The sequence below is a fragment of the Rattus norvegicus genome, chromosome 2 (genome assembly GCF_036323735.1).
Source record: "Rattus norvegicus strain BN/NHsdMcwi chromosome 2, GRCr8, whole genome shotgun sequence".
NCBI classification, from domain to species: Eukaryota; Metazoa; Chordata; class Mammalia; order Rodentia; family Muridae; genus Rattus; species Rattus norvegicus.
The window spans coordinates 185,182,728-185,196,420 of record NC_086020.1 but is presented as its reverse complement, the minus strand read 5'-3'; the positions used below and the strand labels follow the sequence as shown (position 1 = coordinate 185,196,420).

The window sequence follows — 13,693 nt, the reverse complement described above, 5'->3', positions numbered from 1 at the left end:
CCCTGTTTTGGATACTTTTTGTTTTGAGACAGAGTCTCACTGTGTAATCTGGCTGGCCTGGAACTCACTGTGTAGAGGCTGGCCTTGAACCTGTAAAGATCCTCCTGCCTCTGTCTCAGAGTACTGTGATTAAAGGTGTGTGTAAACACATGTAGCTTGGTATATTGTTTTACATTATGTGGTTTCTAGAGGGGATTGAGTCTTCTCAGCCGAGTGCTTCTAGCACTAGTCAGTTACCAATGTGAACTAACACTTGGAGATGGCTACACTTGGGAAGCACATGTGAGTGTATGGCAGCACAGCCTCAGGAAAGCACAGGTCCCAATTAGGACTCAAAGGTTTGATTTCCAGGGACTGGCCGAGCTGCTGCAAGTGGGCGCTTGCTCCAACAATGTGAGGCAGAGAGATGAGCCTATTCAGGCAGAGGCTGACGATGTGGGTGCTGCTGGACCTCAGTGCCTGCTCTTTCTGCCTGGTTCCCCAAGCCTGTTTTTCTCTGATAGAATATTCCTTCCCTCCCTGAGATTCCTCTGTCCCATGCTTGTCCACAGCTTCTCCTCTGGGTTTGCTTGCTTTTGCTTTGCTGTTACAGTGACATAGAAAGGCTAAGTAAAGAACAGGCTGGTGCCATCCGTCTCCAGGTTCTTGAAGATCATTGTGGTCTGTGGTCTGTGTTCTCCAGACTATGGATGCCAAATCTATAATAGTGACAATAATAATAAAGTAGAAGACTGTTCTTTGTCAAAACATGGAGAAGATAGAGAGGCCCCTCTGCTTTAAAAGAAAAAACCCTCAATAGCTATAGCACCGTGTTTTTAAAGATTTAGTACTTGAGAGTTTCAGACATGTTTTGATTGTATCCATACACAGACACACGCACACACAGTCACACCGATTCTCCAGCATTGGGGTTTGATGGGGCTTGGTTGAGTTCTGCTGGACCTTGTAGTATCTGTGTGATGACGCTTTACTGTGTGCTGCTGTTTCTCTTTTATCTACTCCTTACATCCATTCCAAACCAAAAGCGTGGCTGCAGTAGACAGTTCTGTGCAACACACACACACATGCACACACATATTTTTGATTGTCTTGTATTTTCCATAAGCTTTGCCTGGGAACTTGTAGAGCCCCATAGAATAACAGCAAGTGCACAGGTAATACTAATGTATTACATTATCCTATGTGTGTCAGATTCAGCTCTAAGCCAAACAACTGCCATCTTCATCAGATCATCCATATCTGCTTAGTCTCCTCACTTGGGAGCTAGAGAGATGGCTCAGTGGTTAAGACCATCACTGCTCCTCCAGAGGACCCAGGTTCAGTTCCCAGCGCCCACATCAGGCAGCTCACAAACACTTGTAACCCCAGCTGCAGTGGGGTCTCACACCTCTGGCCTCTCTTGGCCTCTCACAGGCTCGCACACACGTAGTGAAGAAGTGCCACGGCTGGGCTTGTTCCTCCTTAGAGAGGGGGTAAGGAGAGTCACTGGACCGTCACCTGCATATCCAGCCTGCTGTATGCAGTTCTTCCTCAATTGCATGTGGTCTCAAGGTCTTAGAGAGAAGCTAAAATATATAGACTGGGAAGACTAGGGGTTGGGCTTCACCTATACAGCTGTGGAGAAGCCATTATATCTAGAGGGTGGAGAATTGCAGTACAAACACCTCTTGGGTCACCCACACTCCTGTCAGTAACCCTTGCCCCATATTCTGTAAGGAAGCCCAGAAACTCACTGGCTTCCCAAGCCAAATGTTGGCTTGTTGCTGGGACCTTAGGGGGACAGAGATAACACTACTCTACTTCAAGGCAAACGTTCTCACCACAGGCGGCAAATTAATTTAATAATGTCCCTGTGTCTTTTGTCATGAAGAAGGAAAGGAAACCCCTGGGGCTATGGTGGCACACACCTTTAATCCCAGCATTTGGGAGGCAGAGGCAGGTGGGTCTCTGAGTTTGAGGCCAGCCTGGTCTACAGAGCGAGTTCCAGGACAGCCAGGGCTGTACAGAGACAAACCTCTCTTGAAAATAAAACACAAAAACAAATAAACAAAAACAAAAATAGGAAAGAAAAACTATTAAGTAGAAGAAAATTATGTCAAAAGGATGTAAAAATGCAAATATGTTTAGTAAAAAGGAACATTTATATAAAGATCAAGGTCACTGGATGTTTTAACAGGATGGTACATAAGGCATGTGAAAGACAGGACTTCATATAATATTAATATCTGTCTTTCTTAGAGACACTATGACCGAGGCAACTCTTATAAAGGAAAACACACAATTGGGGCAGGCTTACAGTTTCAGAGGTTCAGTTCATTATCATCGTGGCAGGAAGCATGGCAGTGTGCAGGCAGACATGGTGCTGGAGAAAGAGCTGAGAGTTCTACATCTGGATCTACAGGCAGCCAAGAGAAGACTGGCTTTCACTCTGGCTGGAGCCTGAGCATAGAAAACCTCAAACTCAGCCACACAGTGACACACTTCCTTCAACACACAGACACACACAGACACACACAGACACAGACACACACACACACACACACAGACACACACACACCATGTACATATGTCAAAATAGTCTAAAACATTGATTGACTTGCTGACCCAGCTGTCCTGTGGCAATCCTTCCCCTAAATTTTTTGGTTATATATGGCCATGAAACAGAAATGTCTGACATCATTGGCATCATGTTGGAATCACTGGCATATTAGTCACCACAGCCTCCTGGAGTCCTCTTCAGGTCTTCTCTACACAAGAAACTGGCCATGGCAGAGGACCCCCCCTACCCCATGACAAGGTGATCTGAGGAAAGGTTCAGCATTTTATTTCTTGGTGCTTCCAGGAGCTCACTTAAGAATGGCACAAACAACAAGCAAGGTAGTAGTGAGATACTGCTCTGCAGTTCTCGATGGTCTCATCATGGCCTTGGAGAGTTGGGACCCAGAGCAGAGCGAAGCTAGGCTCCTCAGAAGGAGGACCCCGACTGTGGAGGAAGGCCTTTAGGGCTAGCCTTCAGATCCAGATGTCAGAACTGCAATCACCCCCTGGGTAACGAAGCTCATGAGCCAGTGCTGGCCCAAGAGGCTCTTTCCCAAAGTCCACCAGAAAGTTGGGGTTCAACTTCAGCCCTCCATTTGCTGTATCTACATCAATTTGCAGCATCACAGAGCCTTCCCTGGAAGAGAGCAGAGGGTAGGCTAAGGGTCATATATAGCCAGCCCCACACCCCAAGGTTTTGTAAGTATAATTGGATTCCTAGGGATGGGACAGGGTCCGAGGGGCATCTGTATGGTGGGATATAAATGGACTCCCTGAGGAGTCTTCAGAAGGCCAAGGATGCTTCTAGGAGAAGACAGTTGGAGAGGTGAGCCCTCACACTGCTCACCTAATGAGATTAGGGTAAAACTGCTTGTCCCAGGCGCTGTACAGTGATGTAGTGACGTAAAGACGCTTCCCATCTAAGCTGAGCTGGATCATCTGAGGACCTCCAGGAACTCGTTTTCCCTTGGGGAAACAAGAGGTCAGACTTGAAGTAACACCCTAAGATTGCCTAACAACTGGTATCCAGTTGGCATACCAGCTAGGTCCCAAAGCATCCACCAGATACTCCTTGAGCATGGATCTGAGGGACCAATTCTCACCTTGACCACTAGGGGCTCCGGCTGACACGTTAGCTCTTGGTCCTCCAGCACTTGTACAGAGCCTCCTTTAACAATGCTGCCCCCAAGGAAGATCTGGGAGCAGGGTGCAGAGGAAAAGGGGGGAGCGGGGCAATGGTTAGAGATATAGTGATAATCTCATTATCAACCTCACTGAGTTTTAGAATCGGCAACCCCCGCCCCCCCACCACACACACTGGGTCATCTGTGGGGCATTTTAGAGAGGTTTAATTAGGAGGGCCGATCCACCCTGAACTCAAGCAGCACTGCCCCATGGGCCAGGATTCTAGACTGAACAAAAAGGAGACAAGCTGAGTACCAGCATTCAACTCTGCTTCCTGTAAATGTGACGTGGCCACTACCTTACACTTGGTCAGCACCCTTCCCCAACCATGATAGAGTAGACCTTTCTTTCCCTCCTTTGTTTTGGTCGAGTATCTAACCACAGTAATAAGAAGAGCAACTCACATGGGTATGGAATTACAGAAGAGTTGTTTGCCTTATTAGACTCTCTTCCCTTTTGTGTGTTTTGTTTTGTTTTGTTTGAGAGAGCATCTCACCATGTAACTAGCTGGCCTGAAATTCGCTATGTAGTCCAGGCTGTCCTGGATTCACAGAGATCTACCTGTCTCTAGGGCTGGCCTCAAAGGTTGCTCTTCCATGCCTGGATAGCGTCCCTTTGTTTCCAGACACTTTCCCTGTCAGCCATGACTCTCCAGTCCTGGGCCTGCACCTTCGCCTACACTTTTGCTTTTCCTGCCCCTGCCTTATCATCCCCAGCAGCCTCCGTTTTGCTAGTGCCTCCACCTGCCCAGTGAGGCGAGGCTTCTTCGGGTTAGAGATGTCATACTGCCGAATGTCCCCGTGCAGCCAGTTGCTGAAGTAGAGGAAGCGGTCATCCAGGGACAGCAAGATGTCGGTGATCAAACCTAAGCAGTGGGTTAAGGGGCTGGCTGTAAGGAGTCTGTCTTCCTTCCCAGGCCCAGAACCAACCTGCCTTCTCCTGCCCTCTCCGGTGGACACTCACCAGGCATTTCTGGCAACATCCAGCCCTTCACTTTCTTGGAGGGCACCTGGATCACCTTCTCCACTGACCAGGTGCCTCCCTACATTGGGGAGGGAAGAGAATGTACTGATCAGAACTGGGGACAGGGAGGGAGCATGACGGCTTCAGCAGAGCATCACCAATCCTTGTCAGAGTGACTAACACAATGAAGGATGAACAGGTCAGAACGTGGTAAACATGGTGCTGACAGGGTTTGCCCTTCACCCTTCTTGCTAAAATGTATTCAGTTACATTCCTAAAGCTAGTCGCCAAGGTAGTCCATTATCTGGACACTTCCTCCTCCTGAGGCTGACCACAAAGGTCCACCCATCAAAGTATTGAAGTCCAGACATCAAAGACCCCCTTGGTCACCTAATTAACATGCCCAATTAAAATTAACCAACTCATCCTAACAAGGAGTTTCCTTTTACCTTTATAAACTGCCATTCACCTATGGACCGAATGTCTCCTCCCTTTTTGTTTTTGTTTTTGTTTTAATCAGAGTTTCTCTGTGTAGCTTCAGTTGGCCTGGAACTGGATCCGTAGACCAGGCTAGCCTTGAACCCAGAGATCTCCCTGCCTCTGCCTCTGCCTCTGGAGAGCTGGGATTAAAGGTGTGCACTACCAAGTCCTCTATCTTTTGTCTTTGTCTCTTTGTCCCTGTTCTTGTCCCTCTGGGGCAAATAAATCTCTTTAGTGCTGAGAACTTGGTCTTGGTGCGTTTTGAGTCAGTCAGCTCCTTTCACTCACTGAGTAGATTCTTTCTCTTTTTGCAGTCTCATGTAGCCCAAGCTGACCTCAGACTCTTTGTAGCTGAGGCTGGCCTTGAACTCCTGGTCCTCCTGCCTCCACTTTCCAAGAGCTGGGATCACAGTTGTCCAGCCGTAGGTTTTGAATAAATTTATCAATATGGCCAGTTAGGTTTCAAGTGTCCCTACCAAAAGTCATGCTGAAATTTAATTACCATTGTGAGGAATTAAGAGGTGGGTTCATAACTTGTTTGTTTGTTTGTTTGTTTATTTGGGGTGTATGTGTGTATGTATGTATGTATGTATGTATGTGTATTTTTATTTTAGAACATGCAATCCTCCTGCCTCTACCTCCCAAGTGCTAAGGTTACATTTTAACTGGGTAGGTGGGAACTTTTTGTTTTGTTTATGGTTTGTTTTTAACTTAATTTATATATATATGAAGAAAGGGTTTTACCTACATGTATGTCTGTGTACCACATGTGTTGCTGGTGCCTGCAGAGGCCAGAGGAGAACTCAGATTGCCTGGGACTGGAGTTACAGGTTGTTGTACGTAAGCCACATGTGGATACTGAGAATTGAAGCCAGGTCCTCTGGAAGAATGACGGATGCTAACTAACTGCTGAGCCATCTCTCCAGCCTCTGTTTGTTTCATGAGGCACAGTTTCACTATGTGGGCTTAGGTGGTCTGGAACTTGTTATGTAGACCAGGATGGCCCCCACAAAGATTAACCTGATTCTACTCTCCCAAGTGCTGGGACTAAATGCTATTACTTAGAGATGGTTGGGGCCTTTAAGTAATTAAGTCAGAGCTCACAGAAGATGGATTCGCCCATGAGAGTGTTCATGGTTGTCTTGAAAATGAATCAGTTAATAAAGCCAATTTGTTTCTTGTATGTGGCTCTCATTCTATGATGTCCCTAGAGGCAGAGTTCCCAATAGGAGAGGAGAGCTTTAACCAGATGCTATTCCTCAACCTTGGATGGCCTAGCCTCAGACCTAGGAGTACATAACTCCATCCCTTATCTGCTTGTGACACTTGGTTGTTGAGTTATAGCAACAGAAGACAGGCTTAGGCAAGGTAGAAGTTAGCCTGGCACAGATAGCAAGCAGCATTGCTTCCGGGGGAAGCCTTAGCGGGTGGGACCGAGAAACATGGACACTGAAGCCTTGGAGGAGGTCCTTATGAGACTCATAGGCGCTGAGTGTTGGGGGTGGGGTGGAAGGCTGGGGTGGAAGTTACCTCATTCTTTTTTTTTTTTCTTTCTTTTCTTTTCTTTTTTTCGGAGCTGGGGATCGAACCCAGGGCCTTGCGCTTGCTAGGCAAGCGCTCTACCGCTGAACTAAATCCCCAACCCCAAGTTACCTCATTCTTGTAGAAGCGCTGGATGTTGGAGCTGAGGGCGCAGCCTACAAAGCCCTGGGTGGCATCTGGGTCGTGCAGGAAGCGGATCTCCAGGGGGATCAGCCCATCTTTCATTTGCAGGGTCTGGATAATCTCATGTCGCTGCCAGTCCCACACATGTATGTGGCTCCCATACAGCCCTAAGCAGGAAGGGGATAGGGACAAAAGGCTGGGCTCAGGTCAGGATGGGAGGGGATGGGCTGAGGCAGGTGCCAACTGGGATAGAGAGCTGGAAATGGGCACAGAGCAGGTCTGAGCATTCATTTTAAGCAAGGCAAGTGCTTAGAAGTGGGGTCTGCAGACCTGGCCTAGGGTAGAGAGCTGAAAGCAGGGACTGTGGACCAAGGCTCCTGCCTGCCCTTAGGGTGATTCTCACCAGCCTCCACATGAGCAGGGTTGAAGCCATCTTTGAAGACATTGGGAGCTGCCCATTCAGTGCTGACCATGATGTTGTGTCGAGGCTGGTACCAGAAGTCATAGCCCATTGGAGCTTCACCCCCAGGCTTCTCCCACGTCCCTTTCACCTCGAAGGTCTCCCCATCCAGCAGCACAAAACCCCCTGAGCAGGGAAGAAAGGGGCTTAGGTAGAGGTGGGGAGCCAGCACCCCTTGAAGGTCAGGTGCCGGGACATCGGTTTGAGACGGCAGGCATGAGGCAGGCATGAGGCAGGCATGAGGCAGGGCCCTTACGCTCCCTCTTAGCAACTTCATCCTTCTCTTAGAGCACTTGGGAAAACTGTTCCCCTGAACAGAGAGTTGTGGGACTCAACCCCGTAAATATCACTTGCCCAACCTATCACTGTGGTTCTTCTCAGAGTCTTAAGTTTTGTTGGTCCGGTAAGGATCCCAAGTAGCTACAAGTAGGGCTCCAGTTCCTCCCAGTCAGCTATCCTCTGTGCACTTGATTTTCCTTCCCTCCCTCCCTCCCTCCTTCCCTCCCTCCCTTCCCACCCCCTTCTCTCTCTTACTTGAGACATGGTTTCTCCTGTAGCTGTCCTAAAACTCACTACGTAGACCAGGTTAGCCTTGAACTCACAGAGTTCTTCCCGCCTCTGCCTCCCAAATGCTGAGCCTAAATGTGTGCACCACTGTGCCCAGCTGTATTTTTCTTAAAAACTAAAACAAAACAAAACAACAAAAAACCCAAGCAACCAACCAACAAATGAAACAAAAACCACAAAATAAAACAAAACAAAACAACAAAACAACCCACAAGCCAAGGGCTGTGAGGGTTCATGAATTTACAAAGGCCAGCGTTATATTACGAATGTACTCCTAGGTTCGTGTGTGTGTTCACTTCCTATGGCAAACCCCTGACTATACTTTTTAGCAAGCTCAGCAGTCACAGCTTATCATGTGCGTGCATGCCTCTGTGTGTGTGTGTGTGTGTGTGTGTGTGTGTGTCTGTGCATGCGCTATTGTACTGATGGTTGAAACTGAGACTTCAATAATGTGGGCAAGTGCTCTATCACTGGGTTATGACTCCAACCTTCTTTTAATTGTGTTTTGAGACAAAGTCTTGCTAAGTTCCCCAGGCAGGCCTTGAACTTGTGATCTTTCTGCCATGACCTAGAAAATAGCTGGACTTATACCCTGCACGACCAGGCCCATGTGCCTCATCACTGCAATAATAACAAAAACAACTAAGGTCTTGTGTTGACCAGTTACGACTGGATAAGACACAGCCAGCCAGTTCTCCCTGTTTCCTTACTTTACTGTTCCCCACACCTGTATGCTTCCCACACTTCCACACAATGCCACCAGGTACCTTTGCCATTCCCCTGGGGATCCCCCAAGGAGCTGATCATCACCTCTCCGCTGGCCAGGCAGTGGCTGGTGTGCAGATTGCCCAGGTTGCACTTGGCATGGATTTCATTGGGCTCAATGACCTGGAGAAGGTGAGGAACAGGGTCGGAACTTTACAGAGGCCGGAGTCTCCACTACCTGCCCTCATTCTTCCTGCGTTATCACTGGACCCTGCCTCCTTTCCTTCTCCCTGAGGGAAGACAGCGCAGATTCAGTCTGGTAACTCAGAGACCAGCAAGAGAGAGGTAGAGAAGCCACCAGTAAGTCCTCAGTCAGAGAGCATCGACCTTCCTTCCCACTCCCATCTCTCGGGGCCCCTCCCAGGCCAGTGTCAGCTCTGCCCCCTCAGCAGCCAGCTGTGAGCATCTGGTGCAAGACTATGTGTATCCAGTGGCAAGTTGAGAGGAAGCCCTGAGCTATCTGGGTGGAGAAGGATGGCTCTGACACCCTGTTCACAGAAGAAACTTCGGTCATCCCAGCCCATGCTTGACGCTTTCTTGATGGTAGCATGCCCTTTAACCTCTGAAGTGTACCCCTCCTCCCTGCTGCTGAGCCACACCTTGTGTAAAACCTGGAGGCAAGCTAGTCTAGGGGCTGTTGGGCCAGCAGGTTCAATAGGGTCACAAGGACAGAGGACATGCCTTGTGCAACTTCGGGGCACGAGGCTCAGAGCCCACATCCACCACATAGATGCGGGAGGAGATGATGCTGGGCAGTATCAGCTTGTCGCGTGACTTGGTGCTGTCCCCAAAGCAGCTACTGCAGGTGTTCCACCCTGAGTGGTGCAGCTCGTCCTTCAGGTGGGGCATGGGCAGCCTATGGATGACCTAGGACGGAGAGGGACAGAAAGAGCTGCCTGCCAGGCTATGCCTCCATAGACTCGTTTTTGACTTGGCATAGGCAGTTCAGCACCCTGGGCAGTGAATGCTTCCATTGTCCTGAGGACAGAGGAGGGCAGAGGTAGGGAACCAAGGCTCTGGTGGGAGTGTCAGGGGCACTAGTGACCATGCTTCACCCTCACCTGGCTATAATGGGGAGACTTGGGGTCAACATCCACTGTGGCCAAATAATCCGGGGCTTCAATGCCTGTGTTTCGGTAAATGCAGGGCAAGTAGACAATCTCCTCTCGGGGTCCTGGGAAGTAGAAAGCAGGTTGTGTAATGCAACACCGGGCAAAGGCAGCTCAGGAGAGATCAGAGGGCTAAGGCTAGATGTGTAGTCCCCCAGCCCTACCATGGGGCCTGCAGAGGGATGCTGGCCCTCAGATATGCAATTACCTTTCATGGCCTCCAGAGGGGTCGCATAACCTGGACCACACTTTGTGCATTTTGTAGCTGTAGAAACAATAGGAACACATTGGCTGAGGCCTGCTTTGGAGCGTGAATTCTTCCTCTCTGTAGTCTGACACATCTGGCAGGCAAGGCAGGCTCACTGCTGCCCCAGGTCTGTACTCTGGCCCCATCACTTTGGCCCAGCCCCCCACCCATCCCCCACCCCAATCCCCCATCTCTGATGAGGGTGAGGTGGGAGCATGGAGTCACGTGACCTGGTGACCTGGAAGCAGACTCTATCAGGGCTCAGAGGAGGTGGGATAGAGACTGAAGTCAATGTCCTCAGTGACATTGACTTCAATTCCTGCTGCAGCCTACCTGAACAGTTATAGGAACTTGGGCAAATTATCTAACTCAGTTTCCAGTCCATGTGTGAAGAGGAGATAACGAGAGCACCTCGGGGTGGGGGGGATGGGCAGTGGCGGCAGGGAGGCAGAAGCAGGAAGAACATGAGTTTAAGACTAGCTTTGCTACATGGCAAAAACTGATTCGGGGATCATGCTTTTTAATGCTTTGAAACCCAGCAGGCAGAGGCAGGTGAATCTCTTCAAGTTCAAGGCCAGCCTGGTCTACATAGTTTTGGGACAGTCAGGGTTACATAGAAAGATCCTGTCTCAAAACACAAAACAAAACAAAACTGAGTTGGGGAGGCTCAACTGTTCAATCCCAGCATCTCTATCAGTCACTTGCAACCATGTGAGTTCAGCTCTGGGGAGGTCAGATGCCTCTGATCTGAGGGCAGCATCACTCACCAGCACATATCCACAGGCAGGCACAGACACACATAGATAGACACACACACACACACACACACACACAGACACATACACACACACACAGACACACACACAGACACATAGACACACACACAGACACATACACACACACAGACACATACACACACACAGACACATACACACACACAGACACACACACAGACATACACACACACATAGACACACACATAGACACACACATAGACACATACACACACACAGACACATAGACACACACACACATAGACACACACACAGACACATACACACACACAGACACATAGACACACACACACACACACTAAACTAAATCTTAAAAACAACCAAGGGGGTTGGGGATTTAGCTCAGTGGTAGAGTGCTTGCCTAGCAAGTGCAAGGCCCTGGGTTTGGTCCCCAGCTCCGAAAAAAAGAATAAAAAAAAAAACAAAACAACCAAGGGAAGCAGCTCAGTGGTAGAGCACTTGCCTAGCATTGAAAGGCTTTAGGTTCAACATAAATAAAACAAAACAAACAAAATCCTGGAGGGGCCTTTGTGAGACCTAAACCAGGTGGGCAGCCTTCTGAGGTCTGTTCTGAGGAGCAGCCCTTGGGAATGGGACCTGGGACCGGCTGCATCTTCCACCAAATTCATCCAAGAGGCCCTGGGGACTTCCTCCATCCAGTTGGGGTCCTGAGCCAGGCTGCTGGCCACACCCAGGATTACACAACCTATCCAAAGCCAGGGAGTGTGTGTGTTTGGTCAAGACTGATACCAGCTGTGTGTCCTTAGGCTACTTTCGACTTTCTTACTGACCACAGCTGTAGGAAGAGGCACTTCCCGACCCCGCAGTCTGACAAGACAGTCACCAAGATTCCAGCTTTTTGAGCGAGGGCCGGACTGTGGAGGAGTTGAACAGGGGCTCATGAAGGCTGAAAGAAATCCTGAAGCAGAACTCACAGGACTGGGCTCTGCCTCCTGCCCTGACCCAGGTCCATGAGCAGCCCAGAGAGAGGTTAGAGAGATGGTTCAGGTTAAGAACAGTGACTGCTCTTTACAAAGAACCCAGATTTGATTCGCGGCATCCACATGGTGGCTAAGAACTGTAACTCCAGTTCTAGGAAATCCAACACCCTCTTCTGGCCTCCTCCCAAATTAAAGACACACATGTGGTGCACATAAATTCAAGCAAAACACCTCTACAGACAAAATCAAGTAAAAATGTAAGAGAATAGTAAGAAAGCGGTGAAGTTCAGAGCAGCCTTTCCTGCTGCCGGGGAGACCCACATCTAGACGGTGTACAAAGTAGGGAGGCTGCAACAGCATTGGAGAGTCAGGAAGCCTGGCTTCACCTGGACCTCACCATGTAGCTCAGGTTGGCCTCCAACTCACCAAGATCCTTCTGCCTCAGCCTCCTTTGTACTGAGGTGACAGGCGTGAGCCACCACACACCAGCTTAAAGGGATGAAATGCATCAACAGAAAATATGTTTGAAGCCCAGAATTCTTGAGGCAGAGGCCAGAAAAATCTGTCAGCCTGATCTACACAATGAGTTCCAGATCATCCAGGGCTACACAGCGAGACCCTGACTCAAAAATCAAAGAAACACAAACAACCCCACCCCAACGACAACAAAGGCTGTCGTAGGGCTGAAGGGACAGCCCAGGGGTTAAACGCACTCGCCACTCTTGCAGAGGACCCGTTCATCTCTCATCACTCGTGGAACTCAGAACTGTCTCACACCTTCTGGCCCCAGTCGGTGCTACACACATACAGACAGACAAATGCTCATAAAATAAAAGCATCTCTCAGAAGAAACGAGAAGTGGAGGAGGTTTGTCCCACCACCCCAGGCTTGGTCCAGGCTGCTAGGTTGCCTGGGGCACCATTTTTCTCTGCGTGACATCCTCCAGTCTTAAGCATTTTTAAACAAGGTCTATGACATTTTGAGTTTGGGGAACCCAGGCAAAGTTCAAGTGGGTTTCCTGTGCCAGGCTGGCCACTGGTCTTTCTGCCCGCCCAGGGGAGCAGGACCTCAACATTCCTTCCCAAACACAGACTCTCGGCCTGAGAGCCAGGAGCTCAGAGGCAAAAGGATAAGAGAGCTGTGGGGCTTGGGAGGGGCACAGAGACAGGTCCTCAGTGGGCTAGTGTGGCTGCCCGTGACTCCCCCAACCCCCCACCGTTGACTGGTCATACAAGGCAGCTTGAGAGATCCAGGCTGTGGTCGCTGTTCTTTTGCACCCCCCCCCCCGACCTCCACAACCCGTTGACCCAGTGCTAAAACCAGAATCTTCTGTTTACTAGGGTGACAACCTCCCCTACCCGTGCCTGTGCCCCTGCTGAGGCTGGGTGGGATTCACAGACCACCATTTCTGGCCATCTCTTTCTGTTCTTTAGAACTTAGGCTACGCTGAAAAATAGTGTGCACAAAACCTTCACTTATGCGCATGCCAGCAGGGTAGGGGCAAGAGTCCAACTCTCTCTTCACTGCCCTCCCACAGTTTTGAGTCATTTCCTGGAGGACCCTCCAAACTGCATGTGGCCTACGCATGGTTTGGGACCCCTTTCCTTACCCATGCTGCTGGCTGACACTCTGGTCCTGCAGGATTTGCTAGGAATGGACAAAGGTTCAGCAGAGACCAGTGCTGGTAGTGAAGGCAGACTGCACAGGGAAGGGGCAATGGGAGGGAATTTATGCAACCAATTAGGGGAGAGGTGGAGCAAGGGGAGGGCCCCTGCTGCTTTCCAGGGTAAACTATACAGGGCAGCTGGCCAGAGGGCAATTGGCCAGGATGCCGTCAAGTGGCCTGGCTGTTCAAATTACAGGGTGCGTTCGAGTGCGCGCTCGAGCACTCGCGCCTGTGTGTGTGTGTGTGTGTGTGTGTGTGTGTGTGTGTGTGTGTGCGCGCGCGTGTGCGCGCGCGCGCGCACGCACGTGCACGC

General features: G+C 49.7%; 1 protein-coding gene across 1 annotated transcript; it reads right to left on the bottom strand.

Moving 5' to 3' along the window:
* Positions 1–2,808: 2,808 nt before the first annotated feature.
* Positions 2,809–13,399, bottom strand: Selenbp1 (selenium binding protein 1). The gene is made up of 12 exons (NM_001329893.1): positions 13,324–13,399; positions 9,941–9,997; positions 9,685–9,797; positions 9,305–9,490; positions 8,626–8,746; positions 7,235–7,417; positions 6,820–6,998; positions 4,687–4,765; positions 4,467–4,588; positions 3,642–3,734; positions 3,386–3,504; positions 2,809–3,175 (listed from the first exon to the last, which is right to left on the bottom strand). The coding sequence occupies exons 1-12, from the start codon at positions 13,325–13,327 to the stop codon at positions 3,013–3,015; spliced, it is 1,419 nt and encodes a 472-aa protein (NP_001316822.1). The 5' UTR covers positions 13,328–13,399; the 3' UTR covers positions 2,809–3,012.
* Between the last annotated feature and the right edge of the window lie 294 nt (positions 13,400–13,693).